Source organism: Mangifera indica, chromosome 1 (assembly GCF_011075055.1).
Source record: "Mangifera indica cultivar Alphonso chromosome 1, CATAS_Mindica_2.1, whole genome shotgun sequence".
Lineage (NCBI taxonomy): Eukaryota > Viridiplantae > Streptophyta > Magnoliopsida > Sapindales > Anacardiaceae > Mangifera > Mangifera indica.
The window spans coordinates 3,367,313-3,391,492 of record NC_058137.1 but is presented as its reverse complement, the minus strand read 5'-3'; the positions used below and the strand labels follow the sequence as shown (position 1 = coordinate 3,391,492).

The following is a 24,180-nucleotide window of genomic DNA, read 5'->3' as shown; positions in this document are numbered from 1 at the left end:
CATTGCATTATTAATACAATGTTGTGTCGAAAATCATCTGCGTTTTCTGTATTTTGCTAATGGCATAACTGGAGAGTAAGCAACAAAGTTTCTCTAGTAACTCAAAAATATCAGAAAGCTTTTGGTAAAATCTGTGTCAGCAGTTGAAGTAGCTTGAAGTTCAGATAATATCTTGAATGATTAAGATCTCCAATTATGTAGTTGGTCCCCATAGTTCAATCAAACTCAAACCACCCCTGATAGAGATTAAATATGCATAATCTTCATTTGCAAAATGACAATTCGCAGACCAGTACATATCACAGGAAAAATCATTCAGAATAGACATGACTGATGTGATCGCAGATTTTTATATGGGGATATCTACTTTGTGTATAATAGATGACACCCAGAAAAGAATCTACCTCTCCTGTATATATGTTCATCTATACCAATGATTGCAAAGTGGAAACAACAAATATGGATATACGATAAAGATTCTTAACACAACAATACACAAGGCTTTCTATTACTGATAACATTGGCAAGCCATATTCTTTTCACATGTACCATGTACTAAATTTATAAACAATTAAAACTGAAGTCAGTAGAATCTATTCTTGAGTAGGAAGATGTTAACCCAAATGCCCCACAACTGCCTAATAGTAGCGTTCACTAATATATTTATCAGAACATAAAGGAAACAACTCCATATTTACCTCTGTGCTCGATCTTTCAAGTGTACAATGCCACAGTGCGCTTCACTATTAATTTCTGTATCTCCTCACTACTAACTTCTCATTCTTATAATACAAAGTTAGTCTCACAGATGCATAAAGATGGGAAACCTGGCATTTTAACAGCATAGCTTGTAATTTACATCAAAGTAATACTACTCATAAACTTGTTGAATATAGTTTCATTACAAACTAATGTGGTAACAGGAGTATCAGTAACTTGTTAACACATTAGTTTATAGACAAGGTTAGCAACAGGTTTGTGAGAAAAGTATTACTTTTTACATCTAAGTGGCAAATCATGGTAGGAGAAGGAGACCATAGAATAGGCATAGCCATCTAAAGGAAGTTATACATAATCATAATCGCTCCCAGCCCATCAACATCTTCCATACTCCTTTCTCGATCTTGTTTCTTGGGACAGACAATCCATCCCCTTCATCCAGAAGGACTCTATAAACTTCATATTCACGGTCACCAATCATGTGCCTCCCAATCTCAGCCTGAAAAATTAAAAAAGCACCAAACATGATATTTACCATTTCAGAAAAATGTTTTGAAAAATTTACAAAACAAATGAAAATAGCAATGTCCTATTCAATCACACAATATTCACAATACATAGAAGAGTATGTTTAACAAGGCAATATTTACTTCTTGAAGCAGGCATTGTACCATTTCTCTTAGGGAACTGATAATGTACATTTATATATCATACCAGTGAACCAAAGAGTTAGGACTCAGTTACTAAATTGTAACCTATCAGCATAATGATTTTTACATAGCTTATGAAAATCATGCATAGAAAACATGCAATTTATAATGTCATTAACCTGTAAGGCATTGTCAATTCTATAATTCCAGCAATGCAATCTTGTTTTAAATGACAAAAAAGTAACTAGGATCCAGGGAAACCAAACATATGTAAGAAGTTTTTCAGTTGATAGGGTAAGCAAAAAAGTGCATACCGAAAAGATGCAAGTATCAAGCATCTTCAGGGCACGGGTAATATCATGAAAAACAAGAGGCCGGCCCTTGCCAGATAACTCTACAGGGTTTGCAACCAAAAGCTCAGTATCAGGACCCCTGCTGACCACTGCTACTCCGAGAGGCTGAAGCAGTTCCATCCGCAAACGAGACAATAATGAATTCTGCCTGCTCGGGTCAACTATCTTTTTCCCATCAGATTGCATAACAAACAAGTCAATCTCACAATTTTCTTTTTGTCTTGTGGAGAAGCGTCCATACGAAATCTGCATAAATGATAAGATTTTGGGACGAATATTATGGAAGCAGACATCTTCTGTCAATCTATTTCTTCCTCGGTATTTGCTTTAAGTAGAACATGCTTCTACCTTTTCTAGAAAGAAGCATGAAAACAGAATGCGAATACTACATGTCACAATTAGGACTCTCAATATTTATACAAAGAACAAATCCTACAACTCAGACTCAGCAGGTTTATGGTTTTACAAAAAAATTAAAAGTCCTCGGAAAAATAATGGACTCCAAAATACTGAAAATGCAAATGCCAACATTATAAATATTTTAAGAAAGAATGAAATGAAATCTAATGAAGACATCCACACATGAAACTATAAATTACATAAAACAGCTGCACAATGTTTTCAAAAAAATCCCCACATTTTAAGAGAATCATATTAGTAGTTCATCTACCTGAATATTGTAGTCTTTTAAAGTTCTCATTATGTCATAAAGAAGACCTTTGTGATCTTGGCAATGGATTTGGACAAGAGTATGACCAGGACTCAGCATGTTGTCGATTGTGACAGAAACACTGTTGGAAGTGAAGGATCCGCTCGGAAGTTCATTAGGCATTTCCAAGTGGAACATGTCATCAGTGATTACAGATGGAAGAAATGAAGATGCCTGAGAGCAGGCAGTAATTCCAGTGCCTACCATCTCAATATCACAGCTTATCATGTCATCCCCCATGATAACTTTTAAGTGCTCATGTGTATCCTCCTGTCTCTTTCTTGTGTGCAGAAGTTCCCTGATAAAGACATTATTGAGAAAGTAATATCAGCATAGAACAAAATATTATCAACAACAGGAACTCTTTTACATAAGAAAATCTCTATGGATTTTATAAAGGGACATCCCTACAACCTTCACATCTGGGTTAATTTCCATTAATTTAAAAAAAAAAAAAAAAAATCTGTCCTTCTACAGCCAAAAGGGGCATACAGATGTTTATGGAACTCTAATTATTCAACTGCAAATAAACTCAATTCTGAAGCACCCTTTCCAGCCCTCTTATATGAAAAAAATAAAATAAATAAACACGCACAAGCAAAAGGAAAACAAGAGTGTCTGTTGTGGTAATTTAAAAGTTAAGGCGCTTACTTTAAGGCTAACAAACCAAACTTCAAAATTCTAAGTTGGTAAAAATCTAAGTATTTAATTGGCCTAGTTCTTTTATAGATTGCTTGCACTCCATGATTAACTCTTTCCCAAACAAAGCACTTGACCAGGGAGAATATTCATTAGCATCAAGCAGGCGCTGCTAAACATTAGTCAATTGGACTGTGGTCAGTCAACATTAGATCATTTTATATTTGGAAAGAGAAATTGAGTGATAGAGAAACATATCAAACTCATATATGGAATATGACGTTACATAGTTTTAGACATTCAAAAGCATCAATGAAACATGGTAAAATATATTAAGAATGCAAAACCTGGTGTCCGTGACGAAGAACAGGTCTATCACTCTCCCATCTGGGGTGGTAGATACCTTCACTTTCTTTATGGTGAGCTCAAGCTCACAAAGAACCCTCGTCACATCTGCCCATAAAAAAGAAAAATCACTCCTCCAAAACTCAATGATCGGCATAGTTCTCAAAATGTCCTAGCATCCAAATTCTCCACAAAACCACACCAAAGGCAGAAAATCAGATAATTTCACATCCAATTTGACATAAAGGAGAGGAAAAGGAAGATCTCTTCATTTTAGTCGTTTAAAAAAGATAAGACGCATTCAAAATTTTGGGATCCATTTAAAACTAAAGGGTTTAAGTGGCTACTGAGAAATTCCAATTTCTCTTTTCTTTTCCCCTCTTCTCCAACAATCAAAATATATGAATAAAGTATACAATAAAAACACACCACCAAAGTTATTATCGGCAACCAAAACACGCATTCAAGATCAGATTATTCTACACAGAAGAAAAAAAATAAAAAAGGAAATTATCGAATATAAATCATCAAGACAAATATGTCGAGTAAGATAGCCATACACATGGAATTTAATCTAAACCAGAAATTAATTGAAAGAACCAAAAAAAGTACCATGTAAAAGCCCTTTTCGATCAAGACAACAAAGCTTCAAAAGAAACACATCAGGAGGCTTTGGTGACTGTAGTTCTGTGCCGTAATATGAAATCCCAGAAGCTGACGAACAAGAAGGGCATGCACCCAGTAGTCTCTTCTTCAATAAACTCCATCTAGTATTTGAATTCCCAATCACCCAAAACACTATGTAGCACCATTTTCCATCCGTACTCACATCTTCACCACACAAATTCAAGCAAACATACATCAAATATCCCAAAAAAAAAAAAAAAACCCAAAAAGTTAAGTCAGTTTTGAACCTTCACACGGGAAATTCCTAAAATTAAAAAATTCTTGTACTTTCTGAAGAACCAAACAGGGAGAGAAATAGTTAAAGAAAAGCTTACCGCCTCTAACAATGCTAAGACCAAAGAAGAGAATGATGCGGCACAAGTCACAACCAAGACCCGTTTTATCAGGGCAGTTAATGGTTATAACAGTTTGGCTTTCGTCTTTCTCAGATTGGCTGATGACCACAACGTCGTCGTACAGAAAACCCATGTCTCTCTCTACCTGTATCTACTTGCTCTGGCACAAACTGAGAGAGCCTGACACCTCACTCTTTCTTTATTTGTTCCTTGATTTGCTCTGCTCTGCTCTGCTCTGCTGTTGGTGGACACAGAAACACAGATGAATTTATCACAGGTAAAAAAGAAGACACAAAGTGTCAGCTTCTTCGCTTCTGCTTCACTTATTGTTGTTGTTGTTGTAGTCGTTTGTTGGTCAATTTTAAATATTTTTTCAGGGTGTAAATGTTAAAATTTAAAATCACATCGACGATATGTTGGAAATTTATCAGAGATTTTTTAGCACGTTTCTTTTAAAAATCAAATGTTATTTGTAAATTAATTTCTATCATTTTTATATTTTTAAATACATATTTAATTAAAATATAAAAATTCTGTTAAATAAATTCAAAAAAGTCCGTTTATTAAAAAATTTTCAATTAATTATCATCATTCACTATTTGAATGTGTCAGTAATTTGTTAATTAGAAAAATTAATCTATGATAATCAACAAATTATTTTGTTAAATGCAAATGATTAGCATGTTAACAAATTAAATAATCCCACCTTAGCTATAATTAATTAATACTGTTTTAATTAATTAATAACATGCGTATCTTCCTTCCTTCTTATCTGCAATGCGGAACAGTATGACGTGGCTGTTAAAAAATCCAACATTATTGGACATTCTTTAATCAAAATTGTCGGTCCGAATTTCAATTTGTTTATCTCGTATACGGACACTTTGGAACAACCTTATATCGTGATAAATTGGCTAGACGAAACACAAAACGTAGTTTGATGTGTCGCCGGCCGCCAACACGTGTGTGATCTGAGAATGGTTCCCACACGTGAGGAAATGAAAGGACATTTGAAGAGAAGTTGGCCCCCCAGCAATTACCTTTTTGCGGTTGAATATTATTAATTATCTAAATTTAACGCAAATAACGAACCATCAGATCTAAGAGTAATACTATGTATACCGATTTTAGGTACATAAATATATACACACTCATATATGTCATCATATGATTGGTTATTGTTTTATTCTTAATTCAAAATCATCCAATCACATGATGACATATATAAATGTGTATATATTTGTGTGCCCAAAATAGATACACATAATTTTATTGCAGATCTAATTCAGATCTACAAACATCAAGAATTATTTCTTGTTGACTGTAAGATCTGAATGGTCATTTATAATTAAAAATAATTATTCAATATTTTTGAAATAATTTATAAATTTAAAAGGTTGTAATGTGCAAATAATGATTGATAAAATAATGAAAGTTAATAAATATGATAATTTCGCTGTAAAGTTAGAGTTTTTAGTCTTATCAGGGAGGAGATTTCAAATAAAAATGAGAAATGAGACAAAAAATATTCTCATAATCAGAGATAAAAATACATGTGTCTTTGTCTCTGTCTCTATTCTTATCTCTTTTATATTAATATTTTTGTTTAAAATATTAATATATTCTTATAGTTTTAGGTTATTAATATTTTTAAATTTATTTATATTTTTATTACGTATATAAAATAATTAATATATAATAATTGTAATATTTGAAATAATAATTAGTCTTAATTTTAATTAATTTTATTATTTAATACATTTAAGTTATGTTTAAAAGATGCAAAAAAATGATTTTTTTTTCCCTACCAAAATGAAGACGGAGATAAGAAAGAGGTTTTTTTTAACGAAAAGAGGATAACAAATTTTTATTATCCTCATAATAAAAACAACCAAAAATTGATATCCCCTGTGTAGTCCTCATCCTCGTCGCTCCTCATTGCCACCCCTATAAGTTATATGGGATACTCTTGTCAACTGTGGAGAGTAAACATGAAAGGGATAAAATGATAAATAAAAGTCATGTTGAGAGGTAGTGAGGTGTATGTCCCTTTAATTTGAAGGCATTTTGCATAGTGCACACCGTTCACACCATGCCTGCCTATAATTAAATATAATATTGAAGGCGCATGGCATTTCCTCTTATAATCTTCTACGTAGATTACATTACCCCCTTCCCTTTCCCCCCACTCCACTTACGCCTCTACTTTCGAATAGCTTAAGAGGTAAAAGATGAAATATTCAAATATAAAAATATGAATTCGAAATCCGTCAATAATATATTAAGATCAAACATTTGATTTGATTGTTATTAATAAATTTATGAATGAATACTTACTAATATCGCACGAGAAAAATATAACTACAGGGCACTATCAACAATAATTATGCTAATGCATTACTAAACCTAAATTTAAGTCATTGGACATTAGATTTACTTATGTATCTCACACAAGCAACTTTTTACCTAGAAATTATAAGTAAACATAAACCTTTACTCAACATAATGTTATAAGTAAAAAAAGGTAAAATTATTTGCCATGTAACTCTTAAATAGGAATTGCGTGCTCACCTAATAGTTTCCCTGCTATTAGGCTTTTCTTAATGAGTATTTTTCTATACATTTATATTATATGTATACAAATAATAACATATCATCATATAATTAGATAATTTTAAATTAGAGATAAAATAACATTTAATTACGTAATGATATATTATCATTTGCATACATTGTTTGTATATATAATATTATTTGTAAAGAAAAAATAATATTTAATCACATAAACATATATCAATTATAATATCTCTGGTCCAATAACTTGATTCACTGTTAAAATATTGTCTATTTTGGACACATAGTTCATCATAGTTTGTCGACAAATCTCACATTAACAAAGCACGGGAGAGATGTTCGGTGTAACATCCTTGGTCCAATAACCTAACCCACTGTTAAGATATTGCCACTTTAGACACACAGTCATCATGGTTTTGTTTTTAGGGTTTACAACCCAAAATGTGTCGTAATAGTTTAAAGAGCTCACGGGGTATTTAACCAGTCAAATTCTTCCACCACTAACCAATGTGGGATACATAAATAGAATACAAACAGACCCAGTGTGATACTCTTAAGCAAATCTCATATCGACAAAACACATGAGAGATTATGGGTCTATTTGTATTCTGTCTATGTATCCAACATCGGTTAGTGGTGGGAGAATTTGATTGGTTAAATAGTTTGTGAGATTTTTAAATTGTTAAGACGCGTTTTGGTGGTAAAGCCTAAAAGCAAAATCATGATAGACTATGTGTCTAAAATAGACAATATCTTGACAGTGGGTCGAGCTATTGGACCAAAGATGTTACAAATGGTATCAGAGCGGTTTTGCGTGTCCTTTTGAACAATGATGAGACAAAACTCAAAGAGGACGTTGAGTCCCGTAAGGGGGGTGTTTGTGATACTCTTAGACAAATTTCATATCTATAAAACATGAAAAAAAATATTAGGTCTATCTGTACTCTGTTTATGTATCTCACATTGGTTAGTGATAGGAGAATTTAACTGGTTAAATAGTCTGTGAGCTCTTTAAGCTGTTAAGATGTGTTTTTGGTTATAAAACCTAAAAACAAAACTATGATGAATTATATATCTAAAGTGGATAATATTTTAATAATAAACTAGAGTATTGAATCAAGGGTGTTATATTAACATTAATATCTTGACCGATAGTTATAAGTATACACACAATATTATCCTAATTTAATAATGAGTAAAAAAATAAAACAAAGTTTTTGGGTAATGGCCTTTTGTTAACGTCCACTATAAAAAAGATGGATTGTGACAATCAACCAGCAAATGAAAACGAAGAATAGCGGTTGTTTCCTTTCTTCGTCAAATCATCCCACTTTTTTATTTTTTATTTATGACGTCACCTTGTGACCTCATGTTTTCGTAATCTTTAATTTAACCCTCCACTGATACATAACCCACAGTTACTTTCCAACTTCAAGGATTGTGGCAATCCCTCACAGAGCATTTGTCACGGCCCTATGTTTCTGTTCAGTATCAATTTAGGACATTTATTTTAAATATTATCACTTTAGCCCTTAAATTCGTTGAAGTTAGTTAACTTTTAATTAACTTGAAAATTAACCTTGTAGAGAATAATAAGAAAAAAGGATTGTACAAACAATACTAGTGTGTAATCTGCCCCTTTCAGAATTGTGATTTTTAGGTTAATTTTTCAGTCAATCACCGATCAAAGCCAAACCCAAAGATAAAATATGTTATTATTTGAAAGTAGTAGACCTCAAAGACATGGGCAAAAATGGAAATTCACTACAATCCTTAAATTTAATTCTTTGAACAAATCAACTTCAATGGGACAACTTAAAAATTAGAAACAAAATAGTGAAAAGGATGGAATCCAGTTGTTAAAGTTACAAGGGTTGTGACTAGTGATGGTTGTAGTTTCATAGTTTTTTTTTTTTTTTTTTAAATCTTGATAATAGGAAACTTTATTCAAATTACTTTTTTTTTTTTATTATAACTTGAATCGAACAAACCAATTAAGCGAAATCTTAAATTTAATGATGGATTGATATCTCCAATTAAGTAAAACTTTAGATTTAATGATCAATTGTAATATTTTTAGTTCGATAGTCTAATCAATTATCAATATATTAACCGTTTTAAAGGTATAATTTATCATAATTTTATTTCTGAGTTTTGTAAAGTTTATAAACTATTTAACCAATTTAATCTTCTTTAACTCTAAATTATGTAAGATATATAGACAAATCCAATATTTTTTTTATATTTTATTTATATGGGATTCACCTAAAAATTTTACATCGATCTTATAAGTATTATAATCACTAAATTAAAAATTTAATATTAATATATAGTTAATAGATTTGAAACTTGTATCCTTTTGGTGAATGTCTTCCAAACTTTAACACTGAAACTACTTTTTACAGGGTTAAAATAAAATTAATTCTAGATATCACCTTCAATGGTTGAATTAAAAAATGAGAAATGAAGGAATCCAGTTGTTAAAGTTATGGCTGTTTTAAAGTGAAACTCCAGCCAAGTTGGAAAAATAATAAGCGAAAAGTCCGAAAGAAGGGCCACAAATCCGCTGCTGATTCGGCCGGTCGTCTTGTCTTTGTCACTAGTCACGCACGCCATGGGCCCTCAGCCTAACAACTGCTGCCGCAAGTTGGACTGTGACTCGGCCTCCTGGCAGCTGGCTTTTGCTTTGTATTTACTTTCTTTCTACAATTTGTATTCAAATTTATTTTTTGCAAATTTAAATTGAATTTCAAAAGAATTTTTTTAATCAATTTCAGAAGGGCCTTTTATAGTAAACCTCATATGTTTGTCCTTTGTTTTTTGTAATGGGTATTAGTTGGTTTAAGAAATGTCATTAATTCAACTTTAAAATTTATAAATAATTTTAACAATTTAAAAAACTGTCATTTTCTTACAAACCTCATAAAAATATAGAGCTTAGGGGGGCAACATTTCTGAAACCACTAGGCATTCACCGCCAAAAAAAGTCAAACACATAATCTGGGGATAGCAATTTTGACCCTTCAACCTAGGGCCCCAGGAGGGTTTCCTAATAAAAAAAAGATAAAATCAATGAAATCTTCGCCGTAAAAAATAAGAAGGGAATGAATATATTATTAACTTTTATCTGCTTTTATATATCTCATAAATCTTTAAATTTAGAATTATCTTTACAAATTTTAAATTATTATAATTATATTTTATTATTTTTTTAACAAGAAAGAAAAGGAAAATGAGAAAAGAAATTTTCTCACGAGGATGGGCAGGAGATCACATGAATTCTCTGTTATCCCCATTTTAAGAACAAGGTGTAGATAAGAATAAGGAATACGGTATTCATCTCCTATACAATTCATTGCCATTACTAACACAATGGTTAGAGATTCAGGAGACGTTTGATTTAGACAATTTTTTATTATCAAAATTGAAAAATTAAAAAATTACTTTTAAAATATATTATTTAGAAAATTGTTAAGTATAAAAAATTACTATATTTGATAAATTTAGGTAAGTATAAATAATTATTGTGTTTAATTAGAGATAATAAAAGAATATTAGTAAATTATTTTACTTAAATACCTTTAAGTAAAATTATTCTAATATATATTTTTATATTACTTATTACATTAATTAAAAATAAGACTATTTTTTCCTAAAAATTAATAAATTATAATATAATTATAATAAAATTAAGATTACTTTAATAATTTTTTAATATCTAAGATAAATATGATAATTAGAATATTACATTTATTACCTACTGTAGAAGATTATTATAATCTTTATTATTGTCAAACCAAACAAGATAATATAAGTAATAAAATATAGATTATTAAAGTAATATTTATTCTTTATAAATCAAACAATCCCTTAGAGTGGAGTAGTATTTTTGAAACGACTACATGTCCACTACAAAAAGTCTTAACACATGGAATTGACTTAAATAACCTTTCAAAAAGTTTGGTAGAGATTTCAAAAAACATGAAATAATAACAAAACGTGAAATTTAATATAAGATTGTGTGAAAGTGGCAGAGATTCTAAGTTGAATGTTGGAAAGAGAGCATTAGCCAAGTTGGCAAATAAAGAATTGTGAGGCTTTGAAAATTAGTGGGTTGGAGGTGGAATTCAGGGACCTCAGAGGTTGATGAGTGGCCAAGGATTCTATGTATGGATGGATAGATACCATGCATATTCTTATTTTATTTGTCTTTTTCTCCTCATTTGTTAAAAGTTAAATTTTATTTTTTCAAAGTTGTCACTCTCTTTGCAATGACAAAGAAATATATGATAGAATATTTTTATTAAGTTGTTTGCCTAGTCAAATCCCCGACTGTTTGGAATTTAGGTGAACAAATTTGTTTGACTTGAGTGATAGGATTTTTATCTAATCAATTTCTGTAACTGATGTTGATTTAATTATAATTTTATATTTTTTTCTTTTATTATTCAATAATAGCAATAAAAGAAAAAAAAAATATTTGCCTGAAAATTCATTGAATTGTGTTAAAATGAATTATATAATACTTTCCAAGTAGTTGAGGGTAAACTGCATATTGACGTTTGACAGAATCATAAATCTTAGGCAGAGGAGTTGAATGAGCTGTTAAAATTTAGGTGATCTAATTTTCAACATCCTCAGGTAAACCATCCCATGTAGCTCTCAAATTTTTTTTTTTTAAACAGGGTAATCTTACTTGAGTTAAACTGTTCATTCAAGACCGGCCATCCACATCAAACAGGTAAAACATCGAATCTAATGCACTTATTTAAGTCTCATCATGTTTCATAAATCTACCACTGCAATTTCACCATAATTGAAACTGAAACTGTCATGTTCTGGCAACATTAAGCTAATATGAGACATGGGCTTCCCTCACATTTTGTTCTTTCTTCATTCTGTAGAAAACTCGATATCAACATATACATCAACCTATCCTTTTTCAATGTACATCGAGTTCTATACAAGGAGATTTAGCCTAACAAACTTGGTAGTTGGGGAACTTATAAGAACTCTTACCTGTACAAAGCATTTCTTATCATGAAAAGCAATTTTGAGACAAGTTCCTGACGCTGAATTTTAACTGTGAATGCCGAAGCAGATGGGAAACCTTACATCTGTCCATTTTCCCTTTGAACAGAATATCATTGCCCCAGGGGAACTGACACAATTGCTTATCAAATACCAGAACATAAATTAATAATTGACTTCCAAATTAAAGAATGAAAACAAGAGCAATAGAATTATGAGGTAGCATGTGAAGTGCTGCAATGCTGCAACTGGCATATTCTTTTTCACGCAGAATGTTCTTTTCAAAAGTGATGTTAATTTTAAATATTCCAAAACATGGTCTAATTTTTGGATTTTGAACATAAAATCAGGTCCCAGAGAATCCTTATGACAAAAAGACCTCACGACATTTACATTTATTTGTCTTCAAGAACGTAATTGAACTTCAATCCTGCTTGTCATCAGTCGAGCCTGCCTGCTTAGAAACAGATTCATGTGAACCAGGTTTTGTTTCTGTCACCACCTGCATCAACATGGGACTTTAGTACCATTCAAGATGGCTTGAAAAACAAACATGCCCAGCAACTATGAGGAAGAATAACAGACATAAAAAGCTAGCAAGCCCAAGAGTCAACACCATCGCCAACCGAAAACAGGTGAACTATGAGCAGTTTAGCAAACAGCTGTGCAAGAACGTAAAATTGGGACAGTAGGAATCTCCAAATTCATGCCATAAAACAATATGAAGTTAATAAAAAGTCAAAAACTAAAAATCAAATATAAACACAACAATAATCATATCCTAGAATAATTAAACATATAATAATAATAAGATGAGGGACCAAGACATTCAACTCATGGAGGGATAACAACGCTAAAACATGAAGAGAAATGATTTCAAAAGAAGATTCAAAGTAAGAGGAAGGTTGGATAGAAAAGACAAATGACGAGAAGAAAGAATCATAGTAAGAGGATGGTAAGGTGGAAGATATTAACAATATTGAAAACTCACGACAAGAGGGAGGAAGGGTGGATGATGTGTACGACATAGCTAATGTGGCGTGATGGCATGGCATAACATGGCAAGGTGATATGGCATGATAATGTAAAGTCATGTACCTATGGAATTTCTAAACTTTGTGGGAAATTTTTAGTTAGAGTTTTAATTTAAGTTTTTTATTTTTATTTTTTAAGTTTTTCCAGTTAAAGTGAAAATTATATTGTTATGGAGTTAATTAATAAATCTTAAGAGTCCAATTTTAATTTTCTTATTACAATAAAAGAACTTTTAAGAGTCTTTATATTTTTAGGAAAGCTCTATTTAATTTAATTAATGTTATTTACGTAAAGTTTAAGTTTCCTAGAGTTGGAATTAATTAATGAGCAATGTAATGTGTACATACTTTTAAATACACAATTGGTATATAAATGATGTATCATCATATAATTGAGTGTTTAATTAATATTTTTAATTTAGTTAAACTAATGTCTTAGTTTATTAAGTTATCCTAGTCTAGTTAAGAAAAACTACGCCTATTTATAAGGGGTCAATCATTGTAATTCAATCATCAATTGATAAAAATAAGAATTAAGTTTATTTTCTTAAGATTTTAATGCATATTGGCATTGTTATCTTTTTTTTTTTTAAATCTAATTGAACAATATCAACAATTCGTATCCTTGTGAACGAAATCACAAACAATGACAATAATGATCAAGTTCACTTCTGTCATTTGCATCCTTAAATGAGGAGCATTGGAATTAGCCAGAATGTAGATTTCACATGCATAGAACACTTGCAATAGAAATTATGAAAACATGCACAATAAGTATGATTCCTCACCCCAAAAAAAAAAAGAGGGAAAATTCTACTACTTCCGTGAAATCACAATTTCCATCTTTTAATTGCTTTTGGATTATACAACTTGCCTTGCTGATTTCAAGACTTGTCACTATACATTTTTAAGTAATAAAATAATAGTGATATTGAATAAAGGCAAGTAATTACCAATCGAACAAGGCATGGGATTTATTGCAACTTATAACCATGCAAGAAACGTAGTATATTACAATCTCCATAGGAATAACAAATTCATTTTGGCTTCCTAATGATTTTAAGAAAAATATAAAAACATAATAAGCTTATGTTAATGTGTGTTGTATGGCACGTGTTAAAGAATGTATCTAACAAAAAACAGACTTCAAAAGGACAGGGATCTGATAGACACTCACTAAATCTAAAAAGGTTAAACATTACTAACATTTTTAATCTATTTTTCGCCAAAAAGAACTCTCAAATGGACATAGATACACAAAAAAGCTTATTTATTTTAACATTTTAGTTGAATATCAGATAAACACATCTACATATACTTTGAATCATGATACAAAGCATAATACCATAAAAGATCAGCTCAACTCTTCTCATAAGGAACAACGATTAAATGATTCTGATATAGCCATGACAACCTCCACGTTGCACTCTAGCTGGCTTCAGGTAACCATATCCTAAATCACCATATCAAATGACAAACATTCAAGTCTCTTTCTCACTAGTCCCAGTCCCTCTTCATGAGAAGCTATTATGAGCTACAAACCATTGTACTAAGTCGCTGGTGACCCTATTCACAAGTCACACAATTTACTAACTCAGTGAACAACAACACCATTGAATCAAATTAAGGTCACTAAATGCACATCAAACCATAGCCTGGTTTGCACAAACACCATGCCTGGTATGCAGATATGTGCTTGGCTCAATCAAATTCACATGGTCACACATGTTTGAATTCAAATTGTCTTTGAGTGAGTTGTAATGTCCTTTTGGATGCAAGTGATTTGATGCACACACCCAATAATGGTTTCATGATCAATTCATAAAACTGGGTTTGAGCCACTTAGTTTGTGCACATGAGAGCCCAATAGGTTTCTTTGTTTCAGCAATCTTAGAGAGATTTTGTTCATATAAACTTTCAAACTTATTCTTTTCCAATGTGAAATCTGAATATTTGAACTACAAACTTGCATCCAAACATAATAAACTTTCTCAAATAACATGTTTAACAAAGAATGGCCATAGTTCAACATTTCAAATATAATAAACTTTCATGCAACAATCCATTGCCATTGAACTATTTATACACTTATTAAACTACATCCAAAATGTCGTAATAGTCTTAAAAAAGAATAAACCAAAGTGAACATTACTTGAATAAACACAGAATCAAAAGTATAAAATAGCCTATAAAGATAATCTGAATTTTTCCATAATCAATCGGAGGGTCAAGCATCAATATTCTTCCTAGAAAAGAAAATTAAGCACATAAAAGAATAAACCATAAAATCAAGCATACTCACTTTGTGAGTGTCATTATCTGGTTTGGCTGCAGGCTTATAGGGACACGCGGGAGGAGCCCTTTCAGGTTTCCTGTACTCCCATCCCAACATTCCATAAATTTTGCCCTGAAAAATCAACCATCAGTTCAACATTCAATTAAATTACTAAAAGAACAAATAAATGAAAAAGGAAAAACTAGCAATCTCACTCTCTAGCTTACCATGATATAATGAAAGAGTAGGGGCAGCAAGTTGACGATTGGGACCAAGAAAAGCGGCAATAAACAAGCAAGGCAAACCTAATTACAAGAAATCAGAAAAAAAAATGGATCAAATATGGACAGAGAAACAAACAGCATGAACAGATGGGATCGTTGGAGCAATTACTTACCATTTTCGAATTGCAAATCGATTGGTTTGGCGCAAACGATCTGTTGAGAACAGTGGACTCGGCTTTCTATTGAAAATTTACGCGAGGTATCGCTTGTTTAGAACAGCACAGTATGACGTGGCACGATCTTATTGAATGGTTGTGAAGAGTAAATATCAGAGCCATTGTTAAAAGTTACAAATAACCATGTTAATGCGGATAATTTTTATATTGATAATTTTATATATAAATAATAATATATCATTATATAATAATATATTATTATTTATATATAAAATTATCAATATTATTTTTATTGATAATTATAAAATCAAAAAAATTATTCTTATTTAAGGTTTGATTCAATTTTAAACTATTATTTGTATAATTTTAAAAACTTAAATACTCATATTTATATTAACATTTTTATTATAATTAAGATTAAAAATATTATTTAATTAACAATATTTAAAAAAATCAAAATTTTATTATATTTTTTATTAGTATAAAAAATTATTCATTTTTTATATCTAAAATTAAAAAATTAATCAATTTCTCTTTAAGATTTTTTTCTCTTTTTCTATTATCACCATTATTATTCTGATGGTAGATCAACTTTTTTTACATTTCTTCTTTTCTTGTTAAAATCTGAAAATCAATGACGATTTTTATCAAATAAAGATGATTTAATCGGAGAAATATGATTAACCTTTGTTGGACCGAAAATCAGCAAATTAATCTTGATTAAACCTATTAGAGTTAACTTTTTTTAACTCTTTTATAATTACGAAAAGGTAAGCACCAAATAATAAAGATTAAATTTGCAACACTGCCTGCTAGACCTGGCCACGGTTCATGAACCGCCGGTTTCGGTTCGGAACCGCCGGTTCACGGTTCAAAAATATAAGGACCCTGAACCGAAACCGTAATAGGACGGTTCGTCCACGGTTCGGAACCGTCGGTTCCGGTTCATGGCCCCGGTTCGGAACCGACGGTTTCGGTTCGAAACCGATATTGAACCATCAATTCTAATACATTCTATAATTTTCACTACTTGTCATTTTTTGATAATAAATAAAATTAATTATATAAATAAATTATATGATTAATTATAAAAGATAATAAATAAATAATAAATAAAATTAATTATAGAAATAAATTCTATAATTAATTATGAATTGTATAAAAAAAATTGAAATTGAAATTAATAAAAAATTAAGAAAGAATTTAATTAAATTTAAGAAAATTTGATTGAATTGAAAGATTGAGAGAATATTAAGAGTTTAAAGAATGAGAATGAGAGTTTGAAGGATTGAGTGAGAGAGTAGAGAGATTGAGATTTGAGAGAATAGAATTTAAAGGGATATATATAGAAAAAAAACTTTTTTGAAAAAAATTAGAAATAGGGGGGTGAATTGGAATGCCAAAAATTGCAGGGGACGTCCCTGAACTTCACTGAAAATTGCAGGGGACCGTTGGTCCCCTGCAATTTTCCTTCAAAAGGCAACGGTTCCCTGCGCAGGGAACCGTTGCCTTTTTAAATAAAATTTAAAAAAAAATCAAAACAATTTCAAAAAAATTTCAAATTTTTTCTGATTAAGCACAGTAAACCTCCGGTTCATAAACCGGTGTGAACCGGCGGTTCCACGGTTCCAATTTATGTGAACCGGAACCGAACCGTAGAGCTACGGTTTCGGTTCCGGTTCAGTCCGGTTCCGGGTCTGCCGGTTCCGGTTCCGGGTTTATCCGGGCCGGTTTCGGTCCGGTTCACGGGCCAAACCGGCCCGTGGCCAGGTCTACTGCCTGCCTCATGACGCGCAAACTGAAGGCCCACTCAGTCAATAAAGCCGTGTCAGTGTTGGAATTAAAGACTTCAGGAAACTAACTTTTCCGATAATGCCCTCATTCCGTTTTCAGCAAGTAATCCTTGACCTTTTTCTGGTATTGCCCCGATATAATTAAGTTTACACATTGCGTAATTTGCATTGCTCAATCACCTTGTTTAACGCTTCAATTGTCACACCAAAGTTCAAGGTATCAAATTCTCCAACTTATTTGTTTTTTTCTTTTTTTCCTAGATGTGTCTTTTTCTTTCATCTATTTTTGTAAATTTCTGAAACTTATTTTAGTTCTTTCTTTTTCTTTCACTTTGATAATTAACTTCTTCCCCTCTATATATTTATGGTTTCTTAAGCACAAAGTAGGGTTAATCAATTGTTAAATTAAATTAATTTCGAATTCCATTCTCAATTATGGATAGCTTTAGGTTTGATATATAGGATTTGATTTATAGCAATAATCCTTTGATATAATTTAATACAAAAATCCCACTATATTTATAATAATAAAAAAATTTCCCATGTTGTTAAATAATCATGAGAAATTAGTTTCCTATTTGCAATTCAAAAAAATAATTAGAACATAATAGAAAGTTGAATTTGGGATTAAAAGCCATATAAAAAAAACTAAAAATTGTAAATAAATTAGCCTTCAAACAAGAAGTTGACTTGAAAAAAATAATACTCTTGAATGATTCGATGATGACATTATCCCAAGTTTTACTTATTCAGTTTGATTAGTCAAGCCTCAATATGGATGCATTGACTCGGATATGATTCTTCGTCGTAAAATAAATAAATGAAGTCTTACTAACTTAATTCCTTGGGTCTATAGTCAGTCTCATTTGCATATGCCAATTCTGTAAAAGCTATTATCATCCGAAGACTTGTCTAACAATAATTTATGCTTTTGCAGATGAATCCAGCTGGTTCTGAGATTACGGAATGTTATTTTGAATGTATTTGTGAGCCGAAACATAGAGAAAAAGGAAGCAATATGTTCAAGCAACAAGATGATTATCAGGCTGAATCGCCAGTTCTTTCGTTGAAAAAAAGAACACAACTTCTCCGAGAAATAACCTTAAAACTACCGGAAGATTTGATGAATAAAGTAAAAGAAATGGCAGCAAACACTCATGAAAAGGATCTCATGTTGCCAAGCATGGAACAATACTTATGGTGGAGCAATGGATATCCAACATTTGAATGCCCTTCTTATGTTTTCGAACCCGAATGGATCGATGGAGGTCTCATTTCAATGCAAAGATTAGAGTGCCGAAATCCTGAACAACTGAAACATTTACCCGGAATTGTAACGTATGCAATCTCATGTCTAGACTATTACGCTCCAAAATACCTAACAACATACATTTCATCAACATTGCTAGAAAGATCAAGAGACGATCCTTTAAAAGTTTATTATCCTTATCAAGTGTGGGAATTTCGGCCTTCTTGTAATGTGGGTTCAGGATTTGGTATCAGGTTACCTGATCCGTGTAATGATAATGCGGAGAGGTGGCAGAATTACTGGTCTGCTCCTTTGGATTCAAGAATTCAGAGAGCTTGTGCATTTGTGGATCAACTGAGAGAAAGTTTAAGGAAAACAGATAGAGCATGGCTGCTTTTTGATGGAAGAAGAATAGTCGTGCTGCCTAAAGAATGGGTAGTTTCCATTGACAGGAGGAGGACCAGGATTAAAGGCTGCAAAATGTTGTTGAGACAATTTCAAGAAGAACCCCGGAGTTTGAATTTACCCCCATATGTCATAGATGAATACATAAAAAGGACAAAAATACATACATGAGAGAAACTAGCGTTTTTCTTTTTAATACTGGCAACTCATATACATTTTGTACTAATTTTTAATTACCTTTTCCATCTAATAACATAAACTCTTTTCATCTTCAGTCAGCTTCATATTCATTCTATCTTTACCATATCTCTCCATTTTCATTTGATCTCCTTTCGAGTTAACAGAAGATTTTCAAATGAAATTACCCTTATTGACTGCAAAATTTCCTTCACCAATTGCTGAATACAATTGTACGAACACATAATCTGAAGTCTTATAACACATATTTACAGTTGGTTGATCAAGCCAGATATGACTACAACCGCATGGGTTCCAGAAACGAGTTCATCTTCAACAAAGGGGATGGTTTTCCACACCCTCAATTTCATTGGGACACTCATTTTAACTGCAAATGAAGAACATAAATTTTAACAAATTATGCATGCATTTACATTAATCTTAATTTAATTACATTAGAATTTGTATCATACCTTCACTGGATTTATCCTCTTCCACACAAATGGCAGCATAATGAGAACAATCCAAGTCCAAGAGTGCAAATTGCCAATTGCTTGTGAGGGTCTCAGGGTTGTCAGAGGATTCAAGGATAATTTCAGATGCCTGAAAGCATGATTAAGAAAATGGATTGTGATCAGCACTCGAAATGTTCAGTATTGTAATCCACTCAAACAATTTTTGCAAATAAAAGAAATACATAATCATGTACGTTATGACAAATAGGGATATACCATAATAAGATCCTGCTGTTAATAGATATAAGTTCCCCATCATTGATAGTCAAATTGCTTCCTCATTTCGACATCATTTTAATTTAGTAGTTGAAATTGATAAAAACTGATTAAAAAAGAAAATGAGACATTATAACGCTTAAGCAAGCAATCAGGATGGTTTTCAGGATTGTTGAGAAAACGGCATGCTTTTGATGCCTAAGATTCTAGTATTCTGACTTCTCTATGTCAAGCTTGTCTCCGGTAAGCTAAAGTTTTTCTAATTTTATGGGCATTTTTTAGATAATCTAAACATTTTTAAATGATATGAACAGACACACACACAATGATAAATACACAAAATTATAATCTGACTTGAGTTTGACATCCATAAAAGTCAAGTTAAGAAATATACATACGGTAAAACATCTTCAACTTCATTTTTATATTCCCTTCTTATTATGAGAACATTTTTGACATTATGTTTTTGTTAATACCAAGCAGAACTTGATATGAACGTAAAAATAAAAAACCTAAGTTTTGAAGGCCACTGAAAATAGGTCACCGTTACCTCAACATGCCCTGTGAACTGTTATACTTTTTATCACATGCTACACTAGACACTCACTAGAAATTTGGTACAAACCTCAGAATCTAAAGTCTTTGAAAGATGAAACCCTCCTATAGTTGCGGTCCTAGACCCAAGGGTAAAGGTCTTGAAGGGTGCAGCTGAGAAACCCCTTCCCAATGCTTTCACATAAGCCTCCTGAAAAGGAAATTTATCTTAATGAAAGACAAAGAAAAGCATAAATTGCAATCGGATAATCTGACTTTTATGATCCGGCCATAAAAATCTTTTCACTTTTTAGTAGTTCAGAAAACCTTGCTTACCTTGAGAGTCCATAACTTGATAAACTCCTGACGCTGAATTTCAGGGTCTGACATTGCAGTTAAAAATTTCACTTCCTCCAGAGAAAAGTACCGTTTTGCAAAAGCTAAAATATTGCTCTTAGTTCTTCGTTGTTTCTCTTCTACATCAATACCAATCTAGAATAAGAAGCATACACAACAAAGTTTAAAAAGTGTTCCCATTACATTATTCACTTATTTAGTAAGCATATTTAGCCATTATTTAACCATCACATAAATTGATCTCTGTAACTCCTAAAGAAGAGGATACTTACTGGTACATCCAAAGTCACTCCACAGGCTACTAGAGAAGATGCGTGTGAGATATTAAAATGCAATGGCAGCATACACCAATCATTATCTTGCAAGTCTACCTATTACCTCATAATATAAAAATAAAGCAATAAGTGTATCAAGATAACAAAATGCACTTAAAAAATACAAATTGGAAGGAAAAGCAAGTAAGCTCAACAAAAAACAGATAGCTAAGCCATCCAAAATAGAACTAACCTCAGGCTTCCCATAGATGTTCTTCCGGAACTTCAAATCTCTTGGACTTACTTGACAATGTGTTTGATCTAGTAGTAACAAGTATTGCTCAATGCTAAGTATACAATATACTATATCATTCAAAGAAGTATATATAACATATATACATATATAAAAGTTAAAAAATAAAAAAGGGTTTCTTTTCCTAGTGGCTCCTTGACAGAAATAAATTTTCAAACAAATATATAAATAAATAAAAGTTAGATGAATCAAGATAAGATCTGGAACTTTTACTTACTAAACTTTTGCAAGACTACTGCTCCTTTTATACAACCATGAAGTGTATTACAACTAATTCCCTGAATAATTGAATCACACAAATTGTAACTAAGACTTATTAAATAATAATGCTAACTAAGCAACTTACTATACTGCACAGCTTGTTACTGTAACATCTTCCCACCATTTATTTCAACATCTTTACTTTCTAATAGTCAGTGAGACTTTTGTTTTCCATAAGCTTTAACTTTCTCTTGAGTGATGAGATTCTATGGAGTTTTCATTTGAATGGAAGGTGTCAACATATCCAAAATTATCAAATGGTTTTATATTCTAACATTTTAACTCAAACTTTCTACATCACATACCTCTATAACTTTAAAAACTTAGAGCAATTGCAGTGCACTAACATATATTCTCTGACTAACTGATATGCATGTTAATCATAAATAAATTATTGATATAACAATTCATAAGAAAATTCTCCAACTAAAAATCTAGTGCTGACACAGTGTCCATATATAACAAGAATATCAAGTTTAGTGACATATCGTGAGCTTGATTTCTGTGTCCAATAATAAATGTAATGAAAAATGAGGAGTGTTTCATTAGAAACATCAAGTACCTACATCTGGCAATGGTTGTGCGAACTAAGGCCCGAGCTAGCAGGGCAGTTTTCTTGTGCTGATCTCCACGCAGTCGATAAATATTTTCCTTCTCCCTTGGTGAAAGAAGTTCTAAGTAATGATTTAGGAGAGATGTACTCTTCACCTCATCAGGTACAATATACCAAAGGTGGGTCTCCCTGCAGGCCAAAACATAAGATAGAAACAAGAAAAAAATTCATCATTGATACAGATCGCAAAGCTTCAAACACATATATCTACAATAAAAAATCATATCAATGCTAATAACCCAAATGTTATGAAATGCGTAGATGGATTACAAAAATAATGTAAAAAATAGGATGGCTGATACCTTTGAGATGGTAGTTGGACAGGCGGCAAAGCAGCTGAGAAATTCCTCTGAAAGCAATATATATTCATTGCGAATTTGAGAGTTTTGTGTAGAGGCGAGAACATTCATACATAGAACAGCTGAACATATCTAATACTCACATACACAAACCTTAAAGAAAAGCAACTGCCTTCATTAATAAACAATTAGCAGAAACATAAATTTGAATGAAATTTGAACCCAAAGCACAAGGCATTCACAAAATATCCAAGATTCTATGTTACTTTGACTAAAACAGTGTTATTAACAAGATGAAAAGGGCAAAAATTGAAAGGGTTCGTAAATCCGAAGAATAGAGAGAAGAGAGAATGCCTTCGCGTAGGAAGAAACAAGAACTTCTGCGTTTGGTTTGGTGGGTGGGTAATCCAAGGCCGCCTTCAAGTTAACCCAAAAAAAATGACCTCCTTTTCCTTATTTTATTTTATTTTATTTTTTCTTAAACCTTGAAATTATCATATAAATATTTGGGAAATTAATTAATTTAATTTTTCATAAAATTATATAATTTTAATTTACTTTTTATACACATTATAAGCATATAAGTAAGACCCTAATTTAGTACGCAACTTTCATCCTTAAACTTGAGAACTTTATTCTCTCAAATAATATAATTAAGGGAAATTATAATAAATGCCTAAAACTAAAGAGTGTTAAGTGAAATTGTCCAAAACTCTAAAAATTAAGCAAAAGTGTCTTTAATTTGAGAAATGACTAAACTGCTCTTATATATAAACTCTACATTTTCTATGGATTTACTGTTTAAATTCAAAGAAAAATTGGAATCTCCCATGGGTATTCCACAGCACAACGGGTTTCGGTCTTTTTGACAATTTTTCGTATTTTTTAACAACCAAAAATGATAAATAAGGATAGTACATCATTCCACTTCTTATTTGAATCAATTTATTATTAGAAGTATTGAAATTTGAGAGAGATTTTGAGGTTTGAATGTTCAGGGTTTCGATTTTGAACAATACATAAAATGTTTTGATTCTTGATTATTTTACTTAAATTTCTTGAGGTGTTTTGTGTTATTAGATGTGTAGATTGGATTTGTGTTGAAATGAAAAATAAGGATAGTATATCATTCCACTTCTTGTTTGAATCAATTTATTATTAGGAGTATTGAGATTTGAGGAAGATTTTGAGGTTTGAATGTTTAAGGTTTCGATTTTGAACAATACATAAAATGTTTTGATTCTTAATTGTTTTACTTAAATTTCTTGAGGTGTTTTGTGTTATTGGATATGTAGATTGGATTTGTGTTGAAATTAGAGGCTAAAATGACAAGTTTTGACCGAAAAATAGGTTAGATCTATCGGTACTACGTTAATCTCCCACAGGCGCCCATGGGGTAGAGGGAATTTAGAGTTTTCAAAATTTTAGGGGGAGGGGGAAGA

General features: G+C 31.5%; 4 protein-coding genes across 6 annotated transcripts; 1 reads left to right on the top strand and 3 right to left on the bottom strand.

The window, feature by feature from the left end:
* Positions 1–480: 480 nt before the first annotated feature.
* Positions 481–4,781, bottom strand: LOC123211538 (ACT domain-containing protein ACR10-like). The gene is made up of 6 exons (XM_044630334.1): positions 4,418–4,781; positions 4,029–4,247; positions 3,419–3,524; positions 2,394–2,730; positions 1,685–1,969; positions 481–1,219 (listed from the first exon to the last, which is right to left on the bottom strand). Exons 1-6 carry the CDS (start codon positions 4,569–4,571, stop codon positions 1,076–1,078), a joined length of 1,245 nt encoding a protein of 414 aa, XP_044486269.1. The 5' UTR covers positions 4,572–4,781; the 3' UTR covers positions 481–1,075.
* A 7,482-nt stretch (positions 4,782–12,263) lies between these two features.
* LOC123213748 lies at positions 12,264–15,904 on the bottom strand. Of its 2 annotated transcripts, none has more exons than XM_044633264.1 (4): positions 15,750–15,902; positions 15,580–15,657; positions 15,380–15,484; positions 12,264–12,545 (listed from the first exon to the last, which is right to left on the bottom strand). In XM_044633264.1, the coding sequence occupies exons 1-4, from the start codon at positions 15,750–15,752 to the stop codon at positions 12,468–12,470; spliced, it is 264 nt and encodes an 87-aa protein (XP_044489199.1). In that variant the 5' UTR covers positions 15,753–15,902; the 3' UTR covers positions 12,264–12,467. The 2 variants fall into 2 exon arrangements, with proteins under 2 accessions (XP_044489199.1, XP_044489207.1); XM_044633272.1 differs by lacking the exon at positions 12,264–12,545 and adding an exon at positions 14,314–14,643 and having other exon boundaries at positions 15,750–15,904.
* A 1,812-nt stretch (positions 15,905–17,716) lies between these two features.
* On the top strand, positions 17,717–19,370 carry LOC123209683. Its single transcript, XM_044627816.1, has 2 exons — positions 17,717–17,762; positions 18,483–19,370. Exon 2 carries the CDS (start codon positions 18,483–18,485, stop codon positions 19,368–19,370), a length of 888 nt encoding a protein of 295 aa, XP_044483751.1. The 5' UTR covers positions 17,717–17,762.
* Positions 19,364–23,196, bottom strand: LOC123209666 (4'-phosphopantetheinyl transferase HetI-like). 2 transcript variants are annotated; one of them, XM_044627800.1, is made up of 9 exons: positions 23,093–23,196; positions 22,742–22,891; positions 22,393–22,568; positions 21,506–21,573; positions 21,271–21,369; positions 20,978–21,133; positions 20,733–20,852; positions 19,850–19,979; positions 19,364–19,764 (listed from the first exon to the last, which is right to left on the bottom strand). In XM_044627800.1, the coding sequence occupies exons 2-9, from the start codon at positions 22,843–22,845 to the stop codon at positions 19,646–19,648; spliced, it is 972 nt and encodes a 323-aa protein (XP_044483735.1). In that variant the 5' UTR covers positions 22,846–22,891; positions 23,093–23,196; the 3' UTR covers positions 19,364–19,645. The 2 variants fall into 2 exon arrangements, with proteins under 2 accessions (XP_044483735.1, XP_044483742.1); XM_044627807.1 differs by lacking the exon at positions 21,271–21,369 and having other exon boundaries at positions 22,742–23,171.
* Between the last annotated feature and the right edge of the window lie 984 nt (positions 23,197–24,180).

Coding starts and splice junctions, on each gene's coding strand:
- LOC123211538 (XM_044630334.1), bottom strand. CDS start 4,571: ATGGGTTTTCTGTACGACGACGTTGTGGTCATCAGCCAATCTGAGAAA. Junction 4,248..4,417: donor TCTTAGCATTGTTAGAGGCG/GTAAGCTTTTCT, acceptor TGTGTGGTGAAG/ATGTGAGTACGGATGGAAAA. Junction 1,220..1,684: donor TTGATACTTGCATCTTTTCG/GTATGCACTTTT, acceptor TTAATTTTTCAG/GCTGAGATTGGGAGGCACAT.
- LOC123213748 (XM_044633264.1), bottom strand. Junction 15,485..15,579: donor TACTCTTTCATTATATCATG/GTAAGCTAGAGA, acceptor TTGATTTTTCAG/GGCAAAATTTATGGAATGTT. Junction 12,546..15,379: donor CAGATAATGACACTCACAAA/GTGAGTATGCTT, acceptor ATGTTGATGCAG/GTGGTGACAGAAACAAAACC.
- LOC123209683 (XM_044627816.1), top strand. CDS start 18,483: ATGAATCCAGCTGGTTCTGAGATTACGGAATGTTATTTTGAATGTATT.
- LOC123209666 (XM_044627800.1), bottom strand. CDS start 22,845: ATGTTCTCGCCTCTACACAAAACTCTCAAATTCGCAATGAATATATAT. Junction 21,370..21,505: donor ACATCTATGGGAAGCCTGAG/GTTAGTTCTATT, acceptor ATGAGGTAATAG/GTAGACTTGCAAGATAATGA. Junction 20,853..20,977: donor TCAAGTTATGGACTCTCAAG/GTAAGCAAGGTT, acceptor TTTCCTTTTCAG/GAGGCTTATGTGAAAGCATT.